The 26,409-nt window shown below is 40.1% G+C and overlaps 1 protein-coding gene across 1 annotated transcript; it reads right to left on the reverse strand.

Annotated features, from left to right (window-relative positions):
• Window positions 1-3,393: 3,393 nt before the first annotated feature.
• On the reverse strand, window positions 3,394-24,642 carry LOC119745910 (cytochrome P450 27C1-like). Its single transcript, XM_038222592.1, has 9 exons — window positions 23,682-24,642; window positions 16,761-16,951; window positions 15,136-15,335; window positions 13,896-14,099; window positions 12,752-12,918; window positions 9,439-9,611; window positions 8,390-8,468; window positions 5,883-6,095; window positions 3,394-4,683 (listed from the first exon to the last, which is right to left on the reverse strand). Exons 1-9 carry the CDS (start codon window positions 24,120-24,122, stop codon window positions 4,573-4,575), a joined length of 1,779 nt encoding a protein of 592 aa, XP_038078520.1. The 5' UTR covers window positions 24,123-24,642; the 3' UTR covers window positions 3,394-4,572.
• Window positions 24,643-26,409: the final 1,767 nt, after the last annotated feature.

Genomic DNA, 26,409 nt, shown 5'->3' on the forward strand with positions numbered 1-26,409 from the left:
AAAATACAAGCATTTTCTTAGAAAACACTTAGAATTTTTCAGTCCAATCTCATAGGGTTTGTACACAGGGTGTTGAGTGAACTTCGTATATGGAAATCTTTCCAAAACAGCTAATTAGGTGGGTTTTTTTTTTTAAGAATATCTAGGAAATAATGCATCATAGACAGTTAAGCAACGTCATAGTAGTTGTGTGTGTCTTAAATATTTGATTCTCCCCAGCAGTTTACCAGGCCTTTTTTTTTTGGAGGAAGCTGTTTTCTTTTCACAAGAATTTTGCTTTTCAATTTGGGATTTTTTTTTCTATCTCAGAAATCTGTAGTGGCATTATATTGGTTTGCTTGAACATTGCTTCTAAAAAAAACACTTTGCATGGAATTGTCTTATTTAAATTTTCATATTTATCAGGTAAATGTAGCAAATTAAATATTCCGAGTTTGCTTTGGGGATATCTGTGGTGATTCTTTTTAGAAAAATGTCTTTATAAAATGGTAATTTGAAGGGAAATAATATTCCCTTTATAATCTAGCGGGAGGTGTAGGTCTCTACTTGCGCTTAATTAGGGTTGGAATCATGCGGTTGTTGTTATAGACAGCATACTAATGAACTATTGATGTATCAGTTCTATTTTTTTTAGGTTTTGACTTGTATTCTTGTAGTATCATGTCTAATACTTTTAACATTTATGTACAAACTTTCTTTTGCTACATCAGCTAAACTTGAGGCTTTTTGATACTGTAGCAATGGGATGTACGGCGGATAGATGCTTAAGAACTGGTATTCGTTAGAGAAATTACACACTGGCAGAAAACCTTTAAGAGACGTTATGGAGTAGAAGCTGGCTAAACATTACGTGAATGAAATTATGAACAGAAATTACAGATTTTACTGAATCTGAATGAATGGGTTTGTATGAATGTGTTGTGGAGCTGAATAAAGGATTTTATCTAGATTATCAAATTATTACAACAGTGTATCTCATGCACTTCTTTTTAGTGTTCTCGTACAAATGCAAAACTTTTTATTCAGTACAACAAATATGAACTTCATAACTTTTTTATAAAACAAAACTGTACATAACTAGAAACAACCAGAACTCAGTGTAACATTCGAACTTTTAACTTTTAAGGTCAAAAGTTTAAAAAAGTGAACAGTTTGTTTACTTTTGTATAAAACTTGACTTGCTCGCGTGACAAAAATTAATGTAGATATAGAATGCATTCCTGAGTTGTTTTAAGGTTTTATTATGGTCTTGGACAGTCGGCATGCATCTACAAAGACTTTGGAAAGTATATTGGAGTCTAGGATCAAACCGCGATAAAGTCAACACTGAAGTCTAATTTTAGACCTGTGGACTGCAAACTTAACTTTTAAACTGTTCTGGACTGGCACTCGATGTAAGACTGGACTAAAATATAACCAAGTTCAAAATGAGATGTTAGTGATGTTATTTTCATCTAATTTTCAAGAGCAAGGAAGAAATATCGGTTACATTTAAAAAGTATTTATACATGACGTAGGTGATATAGGAACAATATTCTAGAACAAGCTTGCACATCAGAAAGACGACATCGCAGCTTGGTTAAGGATTAACATGGACCAGCTCTCTGAAGCGTAGGAATATTTTTTCTCCGATTTGTTTTGGCTGAGTATTGTGAGGGGTATACAACAGATAGACACTAAAAAATATACTTGTCACACTTGACCATTGTGAAGTTTCATTATCGAGTTGTTGCAGCCTAACAGCAACATAAATAGCGCCCTCTGTTGACATTTGGGAATGAAAATGTGCATAAAATGTGCATTTACCTTTAAGCTGAATCTGGATCATACAACTGTTTTAGACTTTTTTCAGTCCATTTAGCAATTCACTTTGCAACTGAAAGGCTTTCAAGATTTTGAAAAATCTTTAAATTCCTCAAAAACCTCAAACAGTAATCTGACTTCTTTTTTTTCTACACTCTCCAACATGTTGTAAACAGTCATTTCAAAATGAATAACTCCAAACAAACGAGTTTATAAGTTTTTACAAATCAAAAGAATACATAACTATCGAGATAATAAATAAGAATGCTATACAAATAGATGTCACTGGTTAAGTAAAGAAAACATAACAAAAGTAGGAAAATATAGTCCATTAAATAATTTGGCATAAACAAGAAAAACCTGAAGTATTTACAGGATATTTGGTTTGAGCTTGGCAATTGAATCATGAGTTAAAACTAAACTGATCACAAAACAGACAATTTTGACAGTTCAGACTTTTTAAACTTCAATCTTACCGCATTACAACATTTTGTAATGATAACATTTTTATTTTGGGGATAAATATAACACTGGCTGATCCAGCTGGGTTGGGAAGCAAGAGTGCCCTGTCCCCTCTCCACCTCTCTCCAAACAAAGGATGCTGACTCTTGCTTCTTACGCACCGTTGTAAGTTGCATTCCCAGTGATATTTTTGACTTTCATCCCGAAAAATAGATTCCTTTTCTAAATTGCTATTTTTCTAGCAACACACAAGTTATTCACTTTACGAGCCATTGACCGTAAAAATCGGCCAATGTTTAGTTACTGAATAATCACTTCAAAATTTTCAATTATTGGCTGCCATACAATAATTCTGTCCTCTTGCGGTAGGCTGCAGGGGGGGGGGGGGGGGGGGGCAACAGCCCCCCCCCCATGAAACCTTGTCGCCCCCCCCCACATGAAACCTTGTCGCCTCCCCCCAGTCGCCCCCCCCCCACTGAGATTTTTTGAGTTTCTAAAAAAATTATCATTGATCTACATGACGCCCCCCATGAAGTGTTCCAGCCCCCCCCCCCCCCCCCCCCCCAGCGCCCCCCTACTGAAAAATTCCTGGCTACGCCACTGGTAGGCTGGTTCCCGCCCCACAATCAGTATCGATAATGTATGGAACGGGAGCCAGTCTGCTCACAAAGCTGATCTGTTTGTGCTCAAAACAAAAAGTGTTTTCCCCGGAGGGTTGCAGACATCAAAAAAAAAAAGGAAAGAAGGCGTTTTTTGGTTGGAATAAAACATACAAGTTGAAAACTTATTAATAGAAAAAAAAATACTCAAAATTATTGAAGAGCAACGGAAATGCAACTTTAATATTACAACCAGCTGGGGGCCTATTTCACGGCACTGCTAAAAACAAACATTTGCTTAGCCCAAAAAAGTCTGGCTTATAAAAGCAGGTTACCAGCCAAAACTCCATGTGATTTTCATGCTAAGCAAACAACAGTTAAATACCAATCACGAGCAATATACATCACATGGAGTTTTGGCTGATAACCTGCTTTTATAAGCCATACGTTTTTTGTGCTAAGCAAATTTTTGTGCTTGGCAGCGCCGTGAAATTAGCCCGCCTGCTGGCCTCCACCAAAGTATTGAACATAAAGAGCAAATCCCATCATGAACATGTCTCCTTGATACAAATTCCATCACAAGTTATTCGCGCTTGATTTGTTTGTCGTCTCAAATCAAGGCCTAGAGTAAGCCCTTGGAAATTGGGGGAGGGGGAACACTGAGGTACCTAAGATTTAGTCTTACTATTTTGTTGCAGGAAAAGAGGAAGGCTAGAAAAATAAATCTTTATAGTCAGGACTGACATGTCAGTCTGTTCTCAATCAACTAAACATTCAACACATGTGGGTAGAGTTACATTTAAAAGCTCCCTTGTGGAGCCAAACCCATCAATTACAATGTCTGGGAGGCAACAGCAAAAATGTTCCTTATGCTCCATTTGAGTTTCACTCTGCAGGTACTGTACCCTTGGTCCACCTCTGACCCTCCCTCAAACGTGCGACATTTACAATTTATGGTTGGAAGAATAAAAAAGAGACTTTGATAAAAAGAAAACCCAACAAAGAGGGTCTTGCATTCCTCGATTGTATGCACACACAATGTGCAAATAAACCTTGTGAAATTTGTGGAGAGTTTCTTTCTTTATTCAGACAACTTTTCTTTGACGTATTTTCCCTGAAAACTGTCTATTTCTTTTATTTATTTTCTAGGAAAAGTATGTTGAAACAAACTAAATCAAGAGTTGTTATCAGGTTATCGTAAGTCATCACAAGTTATCAGAAGTCATCACAAGTTATCAGAAGTCGTCACAAATGAATACCAAGACGTTTAGGCTTACAAAATGTGAAACGCTACTTACCAAATAACTTGTGAAGACTTGTGTAACTTTAGTGAAACACAAGTCATCACATGTTATCAGAAGTCAGCGCAAGTTATCAGAAGTCAGCGCAAGTTATCAGAAGTCAGCGCAAGTTATCAGAAGTCATCACAAGTGAATCACAAGCCTTTCAGGCTAACAACATGTGAAAAGCTGTTTAGCAAAGGTCTTCCTTTACCATTGTTCATACCCTGTTAATTGTTTACTGTTTATTTGTAATTTATTTCTAATTATTTGTGACTGGAGTTACTTGTTTGTATCTCAAATCTAAAATCCACCAATGTTGCCATTTTAAAGGCTGGACTTATCCAGACACATTTAATATACCACTTGTGAGTAATCACTTGACCTAGACATTGATCAATCTAATCAGTTGGTTTCCGCCCATCACATCATCTGTCTGTGAAGCCGACCTTGACTGGTCCCCCGGGGACGAGCAATCCCTGAACTGTAGGGGCAACGGTGCCCTCTCCAAGGTACTCCAACTTGAACGTCTGTGAGATCTGAAAAAGATTGCATTAAGTTACAAATGAATAGAACATTTCAAGCAAAATTTGACAAATTGAGTTGAAGTCACATCCACGACTATAATAAAGTCATATTGCAAGTAAGGAAACAAAAGTGGGGATGATAATAATCAAATGTTTTTGTCAAAGTCATTGGAACAGCTTACTTGTCAATTAGAGGTGTGGTGGTTGATTTTGTGATTGACTTGTATAAAAATGCGATGTCACAACTTCGCTTACTGTTTGCACAAGACACAAGATGCAATTTCTCCTTGGCCATTAATTTCTAAAACTTTGTAACTTAGGTTTTTATTTGCCGTTAGTCCATGTACCGCCCCAAAGCACTCGTCAGCCTGTTACTCCTTATTCAGCCCTAAACTCCCCCAGCATTCTTTGGTTTTAGGCCAAATAACAAAAGCATGTTTAGCATTTTCCAAAATGACCGACCAGGCTATTTTTCAAGATGGCCGCAAGCTTTTTTTCAAATGGCCACCACTTGGACTCAGGAAATGACATACCAGCTTTATATGGGCTAGATGCAACAGACAAAGAGGCCAAAATGATGTCACTGTTTAAAATTTATCATTTTTCTGGGTTTTCTTTTCAATTAAAAAAAAAGAAAAAAAGAAACAAAACGAGGAGGCAGCCTCCAAAAAGGAAGCGGTCAGGGACGCTAAACATGTTTTTCTTTCTATTTGGCCTTATGGATTCATCAAGGAGTAATAACAATGTAATACAATGTAATACAAGTGCAAATGGGTTAAACTGCCCAACCATAGTAAGGCTCCATAGCAAGTGAAATCGATCACTTCTACTTCTTCTTTTTTTATGGTAGTGTCCATTTAAGACTATAAGATTACGTTTACGGATCTGATAACTTCAAATTTTATCATTAGAAGGCTAAAAGACACTCAAAGTCAAGGGTTGCAAAAGCACTTAGGAGCACTAGGGTCAGGGTCACCTGCTCCCGTACCCCGAAAGTGCACACCTGAGCAGTGCAGTAGAAGAAGGCCTACTTTACATGACCCAATCTGAAAACATGCACTTGGGACTCATAACAAATTGTGTTCAACTTCAAAGAAGAACCACTCAGTCAAGGACGGGATGATTAGCGCAGATGTTTGCATTATACCTCTACCAATCCCTTAATCTAATCTATCAAGTTTCCCAAGCAACAGGTTGCTCTTTCCCCTCACCTTAGCCAGGGCCAAGTTCAGCTCCAGTTCGGCAATTCTCCGCCCGATGCACATCCTGGGACCGAAGCCGAAAGGCACCGAGGCGAAGCTGGAATTGGAGCAGTGCATGCGACCCGAGTTGTCCCTCAACCAACGCTCGGGTCTGAAGGAGTTGGGCTCCTCAAACACCTTGGGGTCCCTGCCAATCACATACTGCAGGGAACCGATGATTGTCTGTCAATTTGAAGAAGAGGAAACAATGCAATTATACAACAAGGAAAAGTCACAAATAGTTGACTGATGAGACTAATTTGTTGGTACACTCTCAGTTATTTGGCATGACTTGAATGAGGAGTAAAATTCACTTAATCTTTTTATTTTGATTTTCTGTTGGTTTTTGGTTCTTGAACATACATTTAGAAGTCCAATTTATGAAACGTTTTCATTTATACAACACCTGAATAAATCCCCGTCATCTGATTGGTGAATTGTAGATCATGTGACATATTATTATTCGGTATAATGCACGGTGCGACCATGCGTTATACCCATGCGTTATACCGTTTCACTTTGCGCTTGTTCCGTGACGCGGTATTTGCGTGCAAAATGCATGCTGGTGTGCGCGTTCAGCGTAGCGTGTATTGTTCCAAAGAGCCAGCGCTACAGCGTTGGGTTCAAACATTTTCGTGAAGGGGTAGTTCAACATCTTTAAAATCAAAACAAATTGTAGTTTATAATTTACCAATCAAATGATGAGAATTTATTCAGGTGTTGTATAAAACAAATAACGAATGTTTTACGTTCGTGCTATGGAAAGAATAATTTCATTTAGTGACAGATTGAATGTTCTATTCCACTCGGCTTCGCCTCGTGGAATAGAACATTCAATCTGTCACCTCATGAAATTATTCTTACCATTGCACTCACAAACATTCGTTATTTGTATAATAACTAACCTTTGCATTTGAATTGTAACTTCCAGGTACGAACTTTACTTTCTTATCAAAGATCCCTTTCTAACAAATTACTGTTTCTTGGCAAAACACCAGTCACCACAATTGAAATAAGAAAAAGTGCAACATTCCTTGTAACCTTAAGAGGTTTCTGCAGTTTACACAAGTACATTGGTTGAATGGAATGCCTTGAATATGTTTTTGAAAAAAATAAAAAAGGCTTAATGAAGTCAATTGGATTAAAGGGGGAAAAATACAAAGTAAGTTGAATATACATGTAATGTTGAAAATAAGTTCAAAAAAACCCCTCGGGCGAAAAAGTCAGGTCAGTCAAATTACTATTTTAAATAAAGATATGATATAGCTATGGTCCTTAATTATCTCTAAGTGAAAATTTTTCTTCAAGATTTATACAGCCCGGATGGTTAAGAACTTAATATTTTTTCATGAAGAAAATCTGAACAACATATGGATATCAAGTTAGGTTTTGCCCTTCACCGACGTATAAACACTGTATACTCAGTGTGTTACCTCCGGAGTGAAAGTTGGAAAAAAATCACTCAGGTGGGACTTACCCACGACCTCCTGCTTTCTAGTGCAGATGTCTTAATTACCACTCGACCACCAAGCTAACGGGATCGATTGGCTGGTTCGAATCTGATGTACATAGCAGCGGGTACCGCATAAACTATTCATGAGGTGGGATTTTTTTCCAAGGAGGTAACACATTGAGTTTACAGTGTTTATACGTCAGTGAAGGGCAAAACCTGAGGTGATTTACATCACCCCAACGCAAAAGATTCCACCTTATGAACATATGGATAATAAGAGGCCATGTGTTCTCCTTGGTCATATTAAGTGCACCATTGCTCTAATACATGTAAGTCAAATGCCAAGGTATTGGTTAACAGCTTTACCAGGCACATGCAGGGTGGTGCAAAAAGAAGGAAACCCACTTTTGACAGGACTTTCAACCTACTAACTTAACTTATTTGAATTTTTTTGATAAGGCAGTGAAGTATAGCTCTTCAACCATACATGGTGAAAAAGTCTTTCAAAAAATCGCAAGAAAAATGTTATTATGCTAGTTTGAATACCAGTCACTGTTGTTCACGTGTAAGTCTGGTGTAGTGTTTTTTGTCTTAAAATCCAGCTCTGGAGCTCAGTCAAGCGGATGGAATAAAGCCGTCCATGGACAAACAGGTTTGGCACATGAAAATGTTAAACTATCATATCTCAGAGACAAAATAATATTTGAATACCATGAAGTTGAATTTTTGAAATATGCTCAACAAAAAGGTGAAAATTGCTGTCAAAAGTCGGTTTCCTTCTTTTTGCACCACCCTGTAGCATGAAAATAAAATGAAACAGTTGTGTCACTAGGAATTTCACAAATTTGGCAAAACAAGTTATTCACTGTCTTGCCCTAGGTATATGAATAAACAAATGCTTTACATTGCACACAACAGCTGCTTGCAGGATACTGTTATATCTTTCTCACTGGAACGGGCATCACTGCCTTTGACTCTTTAAATACAGTATTTAATTTCTATTTCTGATTTTAAAGGTTTGTACCTTTTTGGGGATGTGATAACCTCCAATGACGATGTCCTTCTCCAAAATGCGATTATTGGCAGGAACGACGGGGTACAATCTGAATCACAATCAGAAGAAAAGTATCGAAAATTAGGTCATAGAAGTCACTCAGACAGTAGCATAAGCTTGGCCCAATTTCAACACTTCACGCCGGGTTTATTTTTCCGAACATTTTGATTGTTGCAAAAGGCAAAATTTCCCAGCCAACTTTTGATATACAGCCAAACACCACAAATAGTAATTCGCAAGAGTCATTTCAACAGTATTTGTATGATATCTCTTGTTGAAATCTCATATGTTTCAATACTCTGGGGTGCGCACTGGAGCGTAAATTGCAGAATTGGCCGTGCACAATGGCCAATTCAAGATCAACACACAGTCTGCCTCCACACACTTCACGGACTTTGTGTGTGTGTACAAAAGGCATGAGGGATTAGCGTGTTTAGGTGTCACCCGGAGGCGAGTCGAGACAATCATGAAGATTTAACCCGTCAGTCATGCCTGTGTATAAAAACAGCCAGTGCTAGTGTGTGCTATCATGTCCTCCGAAGCGAACTGGTTAAAGGGGACACTTCTTAATTTTCCGGGGAGTTGGGCACTGACCTAGCTCGCCCATAGTGGTTCAAACAAGCTCACTTTTTCTCAATTTTAAGGAGAGTGGGGGCTACAAGGGGACACAGGCCATGAGCAGGGGAGCCTTGTAAGCTAGCTCCCCCAGTTAACTTGAAAACAGAATTTAGCAGTATGCAATGGTCACTGTAAGATGGGGTGGATACAGGTTTTAGTTAAAAGGGCAAATTTGGAAATCTAGATTGATGGATGATCAAGTGGCTTTTCTTATCTGGCCAGAAGAGGAAAGGGTGGCATGGGTGGAGGTTCAACACACTTCCCCAATCTTCCACGGTTAAATTACCTCAATTCTGGGGGTTGTTTGGGAAGGGTCGAGTTGGATAGGGTTGAATGCTATAAAGTCTTGACTACAGAGAATTTGGACGGGACCTGAATTCTACTTCTCTCTCGGTACTGACCTGAGTATTTCCTTGATGATGCTCTTGAGGTAGGGCATTTGAGCCAAGTCCTCTGTGTTTGCCTTCCTTGTCTTGTCTGAGCCCAGGACTTGGCACACCTCCTGGTGTAACCGCTCTTCGACCTCAGGATGCCTGGACAGCTCATACAACACCCAGGCCAGAGTGTTGGAGGTCTGTGGGAAGGACACAAGAAAATGTAGGGAAAAAACTACAGAGTTTACATTTTATACTGAAACCCTGAACACTCGTATACTTGTTTCAGAATTTCTGTTTGAAGACTTAAAGTATTATAGGAAATTAGGCACCAAATGAGACAGCTTTGAAACATAAGTCTGTTGCTTGGAACAAACACTAGTCTAACCACATCTATCGAGTTGCCTCTGGTCTGGGATTTGATCCGATCGAACCTTGGTCCGTGCAGCTGTTATCTGCCAATATGCTAGATTTGACAATTGACGGCAGACTAGACAACATTTTTGAAATTCGGGGTGTTTGTGGAGTGTTTGATATTTTTATTTTGCTATCTTAAATTTTGTCGGAGTTATGTATGATATTGAATTATGCATACTATTTAGTCTATTTTGGGGAACTCAACTTGTTTACATGTGTTTATCACTGATTTTGCCAATTGTGTCATTTTGTTTGAAGAAAATGGGTCAAAAAATAGAAAGCACCTAAATTGGGTACGCAGTCGAAGCCAGGACTTTAAGAATCTTAAGTAAGAATTGGGAAGGTGGGGTGGGGGGGAGGAGGTAGTGAGGCCCTTACGAAGTTTACATAAATATATAATTTGATTTGATTCCTAGTACTTTCTCCTTCCTCACAAAAATACATCACCGACAGGTGTTAGTTAATGGCTGACACTTGTCACCCCTCCCAACCTAATCTCTGGCTTGTAGGTGAACTAAATCATAAGGATCATGTTCATATCAATGGGTAGCCCTGGCCTGTTTCCTGTCAAAATGTGTACATGCTGTAGCTGGCACTAGTTCTCCCCGAAGGGTTTTCAAAGTGGCCCCAGGGATGAATTACCGTCGGCACCTTTCAGTAATAAAACTCCCACCTGTTGTTTTGGCACAGGAGGGCCTGTGTGATTACAGCAGGGCCATGTTCCAGGCTGGAACTTCCCAGTAACCAGGGCAACGGCAGGGCAAACTATGCTAGGCCCGTATTTACATTTTGGTTCAAATTAGGACGTCGCTCACTCGGAATATTGATTTTTAATGTAGTATTCAAATCTGTGATTTTCCACTTATAAAAATGCAATATGTTCCCCTCGAGAATTTTAACCTTATTTTGTACTTCTTGAGTTTACATGTGTACACAGTTGATACCAGTTTCCAAGGGCATTTCACTTTTTATCAGACGTTAAATATTCTTCACTGTCCAGCCTGATTGAATGACCTTACTCTATCCCGAACCCAAATTGGCATGGGAACACATGTTTAAAAGCAGCACCACTGTTAAAGGGAATATACATCATTTGCTTTTGCTGTAATTTTCAGAAATGGATGGAATTGGGGGGTTGGAAATATATAGCAAATATAGTTACACTGACTTTTTTGAGGTTTTGGGTTCGAAAATGCTATAAAAACCAAGAAAAACAATCATTTTCCTGTAATCTGGTTCCCTGACTCCATTTAAGAAGAAACAGAGCAGTTTACATACATTGGGGAATTGTAAGGTCAGGGAACCAGTCTAGCTGGCTTGTACCCGTTCATAGGTGTGTAATCGATTGCAAACAAGTGCGATGGTCAACTGGGGCCAGTATTTGAAAAAAAGCCAGTTTTTTCCAACGCTGGTCGGCCGATCAGCGTTGGAAATTGATACAAAAATACCACTTTTCTTGAAAATAACAATATACCAGGTGCCATGATTTTACAGGATGCTTTACACTGTCATTCACTAACAGTCCAGCAAGGTATTTCAAAATGATTTGGTAGTTTTATTTTTTGATGTTTGCAAATGTTGTATTTTCCCTTTAAAACACGGACTGTCAGATGTCACCCGTGTTTGTGACCCCAAAATTCCGCCAGCTATTGGGGTATTTTTCCAGGCCAGCTTTGACACTTCCCTGTGGTCATAAGAAAAAACGTGACACTTCGGCCGCTGTCAGGCTGTGTTGGTGCTTTTATGAAAGATAGCAGGGTGTCCTTTCAATATTTTGTTTAGATTTTATGGAGTGTTTGTGTAATAGCCGTGTGGTCAAGTCAGTTTGCGTCCAGCAATCACGCCAGCCAAGTAACAGAAAACATCTGCACGACAGGTCATTCCCAAAGAGAAAATACAGTTGTACAGTCTTAAACTCTCCCACGAAATCAGAATGGGCCATTTTCCCCATTTCTAATAACTTAAATAGTGCTGCTCCCCTTAAAGTTTTTGTCGCTTGAAGTAATTGGATGCACTGCTGTTTTTTATTATTTCATTTTTTTGTAGAAAATAGTATGTCTCCTCTGTTCTATGCCTCTTATGACAATCTATTTTTTTCATTCGTTTAATGGTTATTTGGGAAAAAATAGGAAAATAAATTATTGGCTCCCTCTCTCACTTTCTAACAAAACAGCACCCGAGTTCACGAAACTCATCGTAACTTACGATGCATCACAGCTGCGACGCGTACTGCGATTCATTTCACAAAACGCGTAAATTATAGCACAACATGGTACCTGTTGCATGTATTTATTCAGCGTACAGTGAAAAGTTGTCTGATATTCAACAAAGAGTCGTCAGATTTCCTCTCAAAAAGTTTTTAAAACGTAAAATCGGACAAACGATGTAGTTTTAAAGGAAAACAAGCTAGCAGTAAACTGTATGGCCACTTTAAAATTTCAACTGCAATATTCCAGGCTAATTCATAATTATTTCAATGCATTTTTCCATTTACACACAATGTCTTGGTGTTACTTAGTAGTCTCATTTATGTACTTTTTATGGCATGAAACTGGCTAAAAAAGGACATTTCTTATTTTGCGATGACCACTTTAGACACGTCGTAACTTGCAACATGTTTTAAATCGTTGTCAAGTTGGTGGAATGTTTTATGAGATCTCACTTTCCTTTTTTTTGGAGAGGGGCACATTTTCACACTGAGGCTAACGGAATGCAAATTTCGACTGTAAGTCCTCGAAATACTATACCTAGCTATTCTGGTGCCTCTCTGAACATCAGTGTCACAAACTTATACAAATTTGAAGTAAAGGAAATCAAAAGATTAAAAGATTACTGAAATATCACTTTGTCAATGCTCACCAAACGATGAAAATAAAAACAGAGTCACCCAAAATGTGAACTTTGAGAGATCGGGTAGACTTACAGTGTCAACTCCAGCCAGGAGCAATTCACAGGCATTGCTGTATATCTCCTTCATGCTGAGTTGCTTGCTTGACAGCAAGTAGGTCAGGAATCCGTCAGCTTCCAGTTCGCCTTCACTCTCAGACTGGGCAGATATCTCAGCCAGTCTGTTGTCCACTGCCTTCCTGGCTGTAATTTTTGTTTGTTAAAAAAAAATTCAAGGATTCACACGAAGCTCCAGGTTGACTGCAAATTGACTTCATTACCCCTCCTTGTTGTCCTTGCAGTCAAAATCAATCAAGTGACTGTTTTCACGAATTGTGAGCTCCCAGGCTGCATAAAGCAGGACTGACTGGCTGTGACTGTTTATGTAACTTGATACACATGTGTGTTGACTGTAGGTGATTGATAAGACAGCTATGTCCACCAGTTTCCTGCTTTCATCTGTTGACTGAATTTGACTAGTCCCAGGGCTTGCTTGAAATAATGATCTGATTGTTTGTCACTAGCCTGTGTAAAAGGCATGGCAGGGAAAGTGGATGGACTTTTTGAATGTCTATGACTGTTAAAACAGTTGGACGTTTAAGTATGCCACAAAGCTTACTTTCCATTGCAGAACTTGGTAACTCTTCGTAAATTCTTAATTTCAGATTCACATTTTTTGTTATTTGATGTGAAAAACAATGCAAGTACTTTGTTTAATGCATGTTTTACCCTGTGTATACTATCAGTGCTTTTTAGAAGCCTGTGAGAAAGATATTACAGACTTGCTTGGGTTGAAGATGAACACTGGACCTCTAAGTCTCTCATTAAGATATCTTTAACGCTGGTTAATCACTGAGGTTTAAAGAAAAATGACCTACATCTAAAAAGCAATCCGAAAGTATGGCATCATGAAAGTGAGATTTAAATTCCATATTTATTAGTTATGGAAAGATCTGCTTACCACATTTTGTACAAAAATTCCATGAAATCAAATAAAAAGTAGACCTCGTTCAGAACTTCAGACCATAATTATAAAGAATAGCAATAGCCACTGAAACGCATGATTCAAATCAGTTGGCCTACCCCCAAAAGAAGATGAAACTTATCTGAAATAATACAAACGCTGTGAAATGGCAGTTTAACAGGATTTGACGCAGGTGTTTTCTGAAAAAAATCCTTACCAAAACTGAAGATGTAGTCCCACGCTGCTTCATGGTCCCTCCATGGTTTGAGGTTGTACTTCCTGAAGAACTCCGGTGATGTGACAAAGAGGATCTGGCCAGAGATGAACATCTGATGGATGGAGTCGATAAATCGTTGCGACTCAGCTGGGATCTGCTTGTCTAGGCAGCCAATCCTGGTCTCAAACAGGATCTTGAAAATTGCTTTGTAAAAAAAAATTGCAATAAAAAAATGACTTAAGTAAGCCAACTAATCAAAACTCTGATAAGATACATATATTATCATTAACAAACTTTTCTAGAGTAATCCAATTTTCTAAGGATGTTTGAATACAAATGAATGAATATCTGTACTACTGTACTGACAAAGCAGCAGTGTTGTTGACTCGAGTTGAGTCCGACTTGCATCGCTTTTATTTTTCTTTGAGACTTGACATGGAAATAGAATGACTTGTGACTTGACTTGACTTGAATACATTTGATTTGCTGACATTAACACTTTTGTTAAACACTTTTGTTAAACTAAACACAACTTTTCGGACGTATGCACAATTTGTAACAGAAAGCCATGGACCTGATGTACATGTAGCAAGCTTGACATCAATTAGGCACAATTTGTAGTCATATATTGCAAACGTTTCCTTATCGATAAAAGATGTCAGAGAAAGGACACATGTGTCATATGAATTATGAAGGACATGTGTAGTATGTTAAGGACTTGATAAAATTGACTTGAGACTTGTGTCTTGACTTGGAAAAAAAAAACCTGACTTGTGACTTGACTTGACTTGGGAAAATTGACTTGTGACTTAACTTGACTTGTGAAAATTTGACTTATGACTTGACTTGATTTGTGAAAAAAAAATTACTTGGTTTAACAACTGCAAAGCACTGATAGGCCTAACTTAACAGCACAGCAAGCTCTAACAGTTTCACCATTTGGTTAAGTTGTTGGAATGATGGAAAAAAGTTATGGTACTTATGAACTCTCGTGATAACTTCAAGTTGCAGGGGTGGATCCAGGACTTTTGGAAAGAGGCTGTAACTTTTAGTGCTTCGACACTTTTGGAATTAATTTTCAGTTTTAAAAATGACAGCATTGGTGTTAATGTTGAATGTGTGAGGGCTCCATCAAGTAACAGCTTCCATTTCAAAAAAAAGTTTAAAATAAAAATTAAAAATTGAACAAAAGAGGGTCAGGACACCCGGACTACGCCTCCGAGTTGGGATTCACACTCACATTCCATGGACCACTTGTACATCTCATTGGTCAGTTCAGGAACCAGGCCATCCTGATTGGTCACGTCCCTGACGTAGCGTAACCTCTGAATCATGTCTTCCATGACCTCATTAATGACTCCAACGTAGGCGCCGACTGTCTTGGGCGGCAGGATCTTCTTGCTCAGTAGGCGGCGTGCTCGATGCCACTGCTTGCCTTCGCTGTCAAGTCAGACCAGAGAGAAACAGATCCTTATCATTCTCTAATTTTATTGTTCATGCATTCTTACTGAGTTGTGACTATTTGGTTATTTTCCTTAGAGCATTACTTATTCTGATCTGAAGAACTTCAACATTTTGTTTTGATTCTGACTTTTGAAAGTACATCACCCTTTCAAAAGCAAAACAAAAGTTCTTGGGAACAAGTTCCTTAAAATGCACCTTTGTGTCCCATTTAACCTAATTTTTGATTTTCAGTTTGCCATTTACAAGGGTATTTTGGTGCCTTTTTGGTTTTTATGCTAATGAAATGTCCATATTCATGAGCAAAAGTGTGATGTTATTTCAGGCAGAAACATCTATTTACAGCTATGTCAGCACAAAAAGTTACCAGAATTTTGGATAGTTTGCTGTTGTAAATTTCTTTCCCTGTGGTGGCTCATTGTTGTGTCAGCAGTACATGGCAGTATTAACCAATGAACAAACTTTTCTCACAGATGTTTTCAATGTTTTGGGGTCATAAATGAACATAAAACCCATAACCTGATCGTGTCTTCCTGAAATTACATCACAACAACAACGACCTCACAGAAAAGCATGGAGAATATTTAATGTTTAATTAAGTTAAAGAAGTGCACTTTTGAATAAAATTAACCAAAAAAGGATGTCAAACAGTTTTCATACATTTTAGACGAGTGGAAAGTTGCACAAAATGTGTTTAAAAAAACCCCAAATTTTGTAGACAAGAGAAGATCCGCCATTGTTTTATCATTGCCCACTTACTCCCATTTGTTTTGAATAGATGAAGCTGCACGCACAGAAAATGACAAATATTTCATTGGAATTTGGAGAAAACAAACCATTCCTCACTTCTGATAACAATTTTTGGCGAGAAAATCCTTTACAAAATTCATAGAATTTTTTACAAAATTAATGTAGTATGGACTCACTTAGCCCCATAAATGTGGCCTATTTACTGGACTGCCTCTGTAAACATATAGGCCACACATCCACATGTACAAAAACATGTCGCACTTTGCCAAATTTTGATTTTCGCATTTAGGCTTAGTTTGTAGGGTTTTTTTGCTTTAGAAGCATACTCACCCTCTTTATAGGCTAATCAGAAAGTGCTGCCTTTTTCAGATGTATATTTTTCGTGAAATTTCCAGATTCATTTTTACACTTTTGCGTATCAAAATTTCAACATGAAATTTCACAAAAATTAGACATCTGAAAAAGGCAGCACTTTCTGATTAGCCTATAAAGAGGGTGAGTATGCTTCTAAAGCAAAAAAATCCTACAAACTAAGCCTAATTGTGAAAATCAAAATTTGGCAAAGTGCGACACGTTTTTGTACATGTGGATGTGTGGCCTATGTTTACGGAGGCAGTCCAGTAAATAGGCTACATTTATGGGGCTAGGACTCACTGTGTGAGCACACCAAGCGACTCATTGCGATGCATTCTGTAAGCCTTCCATGGTTTCATATCGACTCTCATTGGGTACTTGTTGTCATGGCGATACATCATGGAAACCAACTCGGGGTCAGCGAGGTTAACAAACTCCAGTGACCCCAGACGCTCCTTCCAAATGGGGCCATACTGTTTGGTGAAAGCGATCTGTTGATGGTAAAAAGATACTTGTTGACTGATCAGATCATGTGAGAAAATAAGAACTTGTTCCAATACACCCTTGTGTCATGTATACTTAGTAACACAAACAAACCTTTTACAAACAGAACAAAGGTAAAAGCTCAAGGCTTTTACATACACAGTCTTAAAGCATTTTTTTCCAAATAATTCCTTTCTTAATCACATAACCACAACAAAGAATTATAAAAACTTCCAAACTTTTACAGCCAAAGTTATATTACAGCCGCATACTTTCCTCAACTTACAAAAGCGCAAAGGTAAAACAGTTTGTTCAAAAAAAGGGGGGAAAAGAAGCAATACCACCCAATAAGATCGCATTTCAGGCCAGTGTAGACTCCAAAAAGGGCCGAGTGTGTCTCTTTTTAAGGCAATAGGATCATTTGCATTTATCCAAAAAAAACTAATTATCAAAAAGCTTTCTTGTATTAAAGACCACACTAGTAATAAACACCCTGAGCAATTATTCCATCTGGCTTGCTGTCATTTAGAAGAAATCAAAAAATGTTGGTGATTTCCAATGATCGATCAATTGACTGAATTTTTTTCAATATAGAGTGCTATAGACAATAGCACAGTCCACAATATGGTGTTTTGTGAACAGAAGGTTGTACGTAGTCTTTCCCTAAAAGAGTAAAATCCACTGAGCTGAAACGTCAACAGGTTATGTTTCAAACATTCTTCATTGGATTTTGAGTGGTGTTATTATTGGAAATGAACAAATGCTTGACACGCTAATGATCTTATATGCCTTTAAGTTAAACTGATTTCATATTTTCCCCAGAAAAATCTCAACTACAAATTTTGCCAAGCGGCAAAATATATATCCTTAAGTCAACTGTTTAGGGAGGGCATGTCTTCAAACCAATGTGGGCCTCCTTCGCCCACAAGCCTACTTTTGACAAGTATGACTGAGGACAGATGCTTGAATGGAGTTTTATAGAAGCAAGCGTGGCCCATACTTGTCAGTAAAAATGTTCACACTTATTACAAGATTTTGCCTCAAATTCTTGCTTAATGACTGCCATATCCTTGAAATTTCGATAAACTAATTTGACTCTACAATCCTTGCCCTCCCTGTCCAAATGCGACACCACAAGTAACCTCTCGCCTCTGGATATATGTGCCGCATCTTCGGCTAGTGAACCCAACTCGGAACAAAAGATGTTTTCCCCGGCAGGTCGCGTCCTGAAAAGAGAGGTCTTTTTTTTTCTTTCCTTCCTTTCCTCGTAATTGCCCGTTCAGCCTGCCTACCCTGGCTTCCAACTAATTATTACCAACAATCAGGGTTGCGAACCCCATCAAAGGGTCATCAGATGGCACTGAATGGCTGTATAACGGACGCAATCATAAATGCTTGTCAACAACCGGCACTGGAAAATGGGTAATCACTGCGCAGCAAATACGTGTTCCGTAAACCACCGCTATTCACGCCGGGGGCCTTTCACCGTTTCACGTTTGGTGAGAATAGTCCGTGATTCAAGAAGAGCAAGCACCTAGTGTCACGGATGGTTGGGCTGGACTGAACAAGTATAATTGGACACAGTGAGTGACCGCTAGAACACGACCTCAAGTCACGAATCGGGGGTCTTTGCTTGAATTGAACACTAGGTGAGTGACTTTCCAAAAACTCGCAAATCAAAACAACTTATTATTACCATTTACCCTTAAAAAAAAACTTATCCAAGCATTCCTTGATCTATTGCTCTATGATGATTCAAGTATTAAATTTTCTGAAGGTCACACACTGAAAAAAAAATACAATTTCGCACAGACAACGGCATGAGCAAGCTTTCCATGATATGGTTGAGGATTTTTTTCTCAAAAAGATAGTCGACTCGAAGAAATGAAGGTTCTTTCGATGTACCATGGAGAGAACCTTCCCCCATGGATGTACATTGTACAAAATGTATATGGAGAATAACATGCAGTAAAAAGAAGGATCGAACATTCCGATCGGTCGACATAAATTTTGTCAGTTCATCGAAACTTTTTTTAGAATCCAAAACACACTTTCTATTTCTTACAATGAGCATCTTCACTGTGTGCAAATACACTTCTTCTTTTTTTAGCAAGGTTCCCCATAGTCAGCAGGGAAACCAAGCTGGTATATCGCGTTAGGAGCGGCAAGAGTTATAACCGTATTGTCTTCTTAACCCCAAATCGGCCGCCCCCATTGGCGACTTGATGTTCACTATCCAATCTGTTCTAGCCTAGTTCTATTATTGTACACCTTCCAAGGACAAGCTTCTTGCTGGGCAGGAACGGAGCTGCTGGGGCCGCGAGCCGTCTCATCTTACCGCCAGATTATTGGGTTGCCAGATTTAATTGTCTACCGCGGAGGGACTTCGATATCCTGGGTTAAGGTGATTGGACAGGTGAGAAACGTAGCGGGACCTGGATAGCCTTGGTGCCTTGGCGCCAAAATAGAGATCATGGATGAATATATCGCTCCGAATTTAGAAAGTGACCCAATTTAGTTCAAGATAATATAGAAACGAGTAATATGTACGTATTTGCGAGTAAGTTTAAATAAAAAGGGTTAAACTCTTTCCTAGAATATCGATGGATGGACGTTCGTCGTCCGTAAATTATGCCAAACGTTTGAAGACAGCAATACAAACATGCACATGACAAATTTGAAAGCCATTATCCCAACCCAGTAGCAAAGTTTCCCTTCTGTACACGTGAAGACAGTTATTCAACTTATTAGAAAATTGACGTTTTCTTATGATATTCATTGCGCTTTTTACCTCATCATCATCATTACCTCATCATTTTGGTTTCGATGCAATAACGTATGGTATATATCTTTACATGTATAATAATGTCGCCCATGCAATAATAGAGAACAGTCGGCGATTGACTTTGCAGGATTTTAACTGCGCAATAGCTACGACCATCGGGCACATTTCGTTTTCCGATTTTTGCGACCCGAGTGTAACTGCGACAATATTAAGACGATCAGCATCAAGCGACATTATTATCATGAGTCGAAGAGTAGAACTTCCGCGCCGCGATTGATCGGGGGACCGGAAGTTAATTGCTTTCGACCTGTGTGAAGTTACGACGTCGTGCGCTCTTTCGACTATATTATTGTGAATCTTCGTCGAGTTTTGCGATTATTCTGTGTCGGGATGCCGCTTGTTCCACCATAATACGATTTCTCCATCTTGTGACCTCAGCATGACCGCCAGAAGCAAATCGCAGGTCGAGGCCGGCTTCAAGGAGACAATATCAGTCACGCCCAAGTTTCCATGCAGCAACCCATAACAACGAATACTAAGCAACAAGGTCTTCGCCCAGACTCAGCTCAGACATTCAGACGATTTCGATTCAGATCAACTCGAAGGCATTCTGTAACCATTGTGGTGTCCGATGAAACTTTGTATTTAAGTTTTAAGCCCGGTAATTTATTATCCCAACCTACAAAACCTGCCAAAAGAGCAGTTCTCCTTACGCAGCTTAACATTCGATAAACTTTATTGATGTGTTGCTGCTCCCTGTTCAATTACAGCCAGATAATAGTAGATGGACACTGCATTCATCCCAGGGCAATTATCGTTTGACATGTGTTAGGTGTTCAGTTTCTCACTTAGTCCTTGGAGCTCGCCTGCACTAGCATGCCTTGCCTGCCGGACCAAGGATGGCAAATCCCCTTCTGCCGCCGTCTATACGTTTGAAGTCAGCCGCTTTCCCGAAGTTCGTTCACCCGTGTTTGCTACCTCCTTCAGCCTCCCCACGAATGGAACCCTTCCAGAGGGAACGCCCCTATCTTCCACTGGCGACAAGAGCCAAACGAGGACAGCCTTTTGTCCGCGTCTATTGTGAATCAGCAATTACCCTACCTCCTGGTGCTGTCCGTTCCTCACAAACAACGCCAGGGCAAATACCCCTCGACTTTTGGTGTAAAATCTCCTCCCCATTTCGAGGGTTGCTCTTTCAAATCGGTTGGTGTTTTGTCCAGGTAAAGTGGGCCATTGCCAGCGGCGTATTGTCCGTCTAGCGGGAATTGTTGTCGATTTTCCCCGTCAGTTCCTCTCACGTGGGGTCTTGACCGGTAGGAGCCGACCTTTTTGCCATCGCATCGAGTATGACTTGTTTGGGACTTACCAGACTCACCTGAATTATACAGTGGATTTCCGAGATTGTGGAACGCTTTAACTTTAAACTTATTTGAAAATTAACAAGACCTCAATCAATGTCAACGGCATTAACCGGTTTTTTTTAGACACACCGGCAATCGGAAACAATGGTTCCGTCTATGCGCACGTTTTGGCAGGAATATTTTGAAAGACCGATTTCCACAATATTCGTGCGAGTATTATACTATTATCATTCCAACTGTATACAGCTAAATATTCACATGGTGCTACCGCAAAGTTATCATGTCTCGTATCTTTCCACCATGCAAACCGTCAAATCTCATATACAGCTCAAGTAAACATCGACCGTCACTTCACCTTTCAAAAAGTTTAACGCTAATTACCAAAAGCTTCTTAGCACACCTTGTCATGCTGTCACGTTGATCTCTTCACACCTGGATGAGAAAACCCAAGACGGTGCCACTCAAAAACGTCTCGATAAATGCACATGTTTTAAGCTGTGATAATTACGTGCGTGGGACCGGTATTAAGGAGGGGGAAAAGAGGGTTGTTTTTCACTTTGCTCTAGTGATAGACACGACAAAAGGTCAGCTGAGCAACCAAGTCGATTTGCCGGTAATAAGACGGCAACAACATCACGTTTCCCAAATAAAGCACACAAAGACCACCTCTGAGTGCGCATGACACCAGGCAAAATGAACCGTAAATGCACTGGGAAAGGTATATCGCGACTGAGGTAACAAAAAGAGGCCTGTCCACGAATTTCGAGTAACTTTCTTTAATTTCTGCAATATGTAATGCCATTATAGGCATGCAGAGTTAAATTCTTCCATCAGCGGAGGTGGTGTGGAATGAAGGGATGCTTACAGTTACACGAGGTCACAATGTCAAATTGTTTGAAATGTCACTTTCAGTCCAGATCCATCACCGGGAGTGATGACAAACAGCATTATGAAACTGCCCATCATGCACTGTGTCAGTGACAAGCGACACATGGACCGCTTCTGCCCTCTTCATCCTTCGATATAGTAAGAACAACTCCTCGACTTGGGGGGGGGGGAATTCTCGGAATGATGAAACATGTTTCAGCCACGTGAATGCTCACACTGGTGTGGTCACGGAGTCGCTTCGTGATCACTGTCCTCACTGTGCAGATGCGATTAGCTCAATTAGACGAACGAATACTATTGACAGGCCATGGATCGTATGTTGTCATTTATAACATATCGATCATTTAGTAATTTGCCATTTCTTCCGCAGCACCATGAACAAAGCACGTTGTCAGTCAGACGTTCAAAAGGTTGTATGCCAAACTGTCAAAAATTACATCAGGTATGCCCCAATTAACTAAACGCACCTAAAAAAATAATTCCACAACATGGCTATCCGAACGCTCTTCAATTTCTTGCTTCGGCCATCAGGACACGTACACTCAAACATCATCAACAAGTGAATCCATTACATTAGTATAACTTTACAGGCATGGTATATAATTGGGGGTTCGACACGACAGCACACGTATTCACCCCTCAGTCCTCTGATATGGGAGTCTCTTAAATAATGACTACCGCGGTTTCCATGGCAGCCATATGGAGTTGATCGAAAAATGACATGGCCTTTCCTCAATTGCACTTCAAGGAACTATAGTATGGGGCCACTGAGGAATGATCAGACCCAATATACACGATTCCTATGCTGCAGGAACAACATCGACAACACATTTCGAAGAACAAATCACGGATGTATGCTGTAAGTTAAGCCAGGGTAGAATTATGCATGGTGGAACCGACCATGAACCAACGCACCACATGCACCATGTTAGTGGTCGAAGAAGCGCGACGATTATCGTCACGTCGCAGCTAAGCTTTGCCAGAGATGCTAGCGCATCTCTCTTTATTCTGCAGCAATGCTAACTTTGGTTCTGACAATGACACAATAATGACACAACTGGGGTCCCATTGCCAAGGGAGGAGAGGGGGCAAGGGCCTCATTTTCTGGACGGGGCACTCAATTGGTTTTCAATTCAACAGTAAAATACTATTTTTGTCATCCCCAAATTGAGGGGTGGGGCACAATCGGTGGCACATAAATCGTCTAGCGTGGCGTGCCCATGTCCACTAGTGATACAACTGCAATGACACTATGAAATTAAACATGTTGAAAGTGGCTAAAAATTGAAATCATGGAGATGACAAGTTCCATAGTATAGGAACCGCAGAGAGTACCAACTTTACATGGAATATATTGACATGATTGAGGGAAAAGACGCCGAAAGAGTGAGATATTAATTTGTGGAGTAGGCCTATTTCACAAACTAGCACTTTTTAGGAGGACCCTATACAAATGATGTATTTAATCAGCAATAATATGACACGTTTTAAATTTTGATTGAATTATGTTCATTGTACATGTACAGTAATTGGTTATTAATATCCACATTTGAAATTTAAAAAAAAAACAAGATAAATGCAATTCAAAGATCCTGAATCAATTGTAAACAGTTTGCATATAATTATTGGATCATTCCAAATGATCGTCTGATCGTTTTAAATAAACATGGTAAAAACAACTAGAGTGCCCTTGGAACCGCTTACCTGGTGTTCATAGATGCGGCTGAGTCCATTTCCAACCAAGTAAGTGCCAAGTGTCCCAATAAAAGGCCATCCTTTCGGCCCAGGAATCTCATCGAAGGACTGTACGTGCGTGTGCACACCGTTCGCTGATGGTGTCTTGATGTGTTCCACCGGCACCGGCGCTGCGTCAGTGGTTGTACCGAGCCCAGCGGGGCAAGTCCCCCATGACTCAGCCACTGAATTCACAGTGGAGTCGGTGGGTTCGTTGGGGTTTCCACTCGGCATGTCCACGACGACTTTGTTGAGTTGGTGCATCTGCACGGTGCTCCTATCCGAGCGTGTCTCTTCCATCTGTTGTGGGGCTGAGCGCTCCCGGGGCACGGCCATTGTGCTGGCTGGGTGCCGCAAGGATCGCAGACGAGATGCACTGGCGAAAATCCGTGGAACTTGACGGCCAGTCATGATCGCTTGTGCTTCTTAAAAAGCTTTCCGATGAACCTTTCCCTATTTGAAGAGTTTGTAACTTAGTTTTGGCAGTCGCTGGTTAGATGACAAGAAGAGTAGGCCTGGGCCTGCCTACTGCGACAAATTAGTCAAGCTTATCTGAGTGCTGGGTAATCCATGAAACACCAATACTGAGAAGTACATGTAGTGTTTGGATTTGAGATAACCGATTTCCTGTTGTACCGACTCAAGAAGTTTGCCAAGAATGCAACGATGCCAGCCAAACAAACAACTGACAGTCTTCTACATGCTATGCATGTGCTTGCGGAATTAGCTAAGCTGACTGACAGTAGTCTAGTCGCTCGTCGTGAGTAGAGCTAGCCATTGAGCTCCACGGTTGAGCTTTGTATACAGCTGATGGGATTCCCTAATGTACACATTGTATGGATGTAGGGTTTGTTTGCCTTCATGCCATGTGTAAAGCACGTGACGAATAACTTCGGTACGGCACTTGCACCATGTGCATGTATACTTGCACGTACGAAAGTAGCCGCTGACACAGAGCGCGTGTACTTGTACGCATGACCGGTCACTTACACCACCGTGCCTTGCCCGCTGATTGGACAAAATGTGCCCAAAGTTTTCCCTTGCGGTTTTTCCTCAAAACAAGGCTCGAGTCGTTCACATAATCCTATCCCACCCACCCATCCACCCCACATATCAAAGTCAACCCTCCAGGAATTTTTGGAGCAAGAGGTCACGTCGTGTACCCACACAGAGACCCCTGAGGTAAATCTGTACGATCGAGTTTCGACTCCAAAAACTTGTCGGGGGTCATATTTTTGCAATGGATCAATGCAGGCACATATCGCGCTGAGCACGTACTGTACGTGCGGAACTAAGACGCGGTCCCAGCCCTGCGAATGATAGCTCGGCAGTTGCTAAGAAACCAACACGTTCACCTCCACGTATGCTTTGTTTACGCGATGACGTTCGACTACCTTGAAACAAAAGTGTCACCTTACCGTTACACTAGGCGGTGATTGGTGACGAAAGATAAACGTTCTCCTGAGATCATGTGCAATATCATGATTCACATCAGCTATTAGTAGGCCTACATTGTACTTCCGGTTTCTAGTGCTTACGTTTTGCTTTCGCAGAATCGACTCATGTCAACAGAACTTTACGTTGGTGGAAAAATTTTAGGGGATTTTTCACTGCATAAATCATTGGCTTATGTTTCCCTGTGGTTTCCATGGGTTTTACCGGGTTCTCAAAGTTCTTTACTTACATAAGACACTCTCCCTTTTGCGCAATTCTGGTCTAATAGGCCTATAAATGCTATTTTTTTGTCATGTAATGGAATAAAATAAAGGTTCAATGCTTTAATATCTGGGTATGTCTAAAATATGATTTATTAGAAATGTACCTCTTGACTGTGGGTTTAGACTACAATTTCGGGGAAAATGCTTTGTTCGAGCTTTTTTACAGACGTCCTTGATCATAGTTGATGAAAATGCCATTATTGCTGCTCCAACGTAATTCGGGGATGATGTCGTCCATGGTTTGTAGAAAAAAAGACTTTCTAGGGCCTACAACTACAAGGGCTACATGTATAAAAATTATGTGCCCGCAGTGCCAATGGCCGTGACATCATCAACGCCAGAGGTCTCGGTCGATGGTCGGTGCATGTACCCGTTCTAATGACCAAAATCTCATATGGGGCCGTGGTAAACTGACAGCGCGGTCACCGCTGCGGAGGTAGCTGGCGTAGTATCAAGTCATGATCAACAAGCTTGTGGGTATTCACGTGACCGCGCTTGCCTGGCTGGAATTGGTCCCAGCTGCATTAGCAGAAAGAACACCAAATCCAGTCTGTAGAACCATAGAGCAATGAAGTAGAACCATAGAACAAGACTATTGTCAGAATGTAGACCACTTGCATCCGACGTTACATCTGAGAGCAGGTCCTTGTTCCTCCATGATACACGGGTAGACCCACTGTACATTCATTATCACTGAATTTAAATGATAAATCATGTCCTCTTTTTCTAATTTTCAAGGTTATTTTGGTGCCTTTTGGTTTCAATGCTCATGCAATTTCCATTTTCATGAGCAAATGCGATGTTATTTCAGGCAGAAACCTCAACGTTTAGCGTATGGTTTAATAGCACCAAAAATTGCCAGACTAGTTTGGATATTTTGCTTTAGTCAATCTTCTTTTCTTTTGGTATATAGTTCGCTGTGTCAGCGTCATGGCAATAAGCCAGTGAGCAAACTTCAGGCTCGCAAATGTTTCCAATGT

Source organism: Patiria miniata, unplaced genomic scaffold, assembly GCF_015706575.1.
Source record: "Patiria miniata isolate m_02_andy unplaced genomic scaffold, ASM1570657v1 HiC_scaffold_12, whole genome shotgun sequence".
In the NCBI taxonomy this organism is placed as follows: domain Eukaryota; kingdom Metazoa; phylum Echinodermata; class Asteroidea; order Valvatida; family Asterinidae; genus Patiria; species Patiria miniata.

Bases quoted from the DNA above. Each gene is read 5' to 3' on its own strand.
- LOC119745910 (XM_038222592.1), bottom strand. From the start codon at position 24,122: ATGACTGGCCGTCAAGTTCCACGGATTTTCGCCAGTGCATCTCGTCTG. The intron at 16,952-23,681 runs GTAAGCGGTTCC...TACCATCAACAG, and splicing joins GCCGCATCTATGAACACCAG to ATCGCTTTCACCAAACAGTA. The intron at 8,469-9,438 runs GTCAGTACCGAG...ATTGTGATTCAG, and splicing joins ATCATCAAGGAAATACTCAG to ATTGTACCCCGTCGTTCCTG.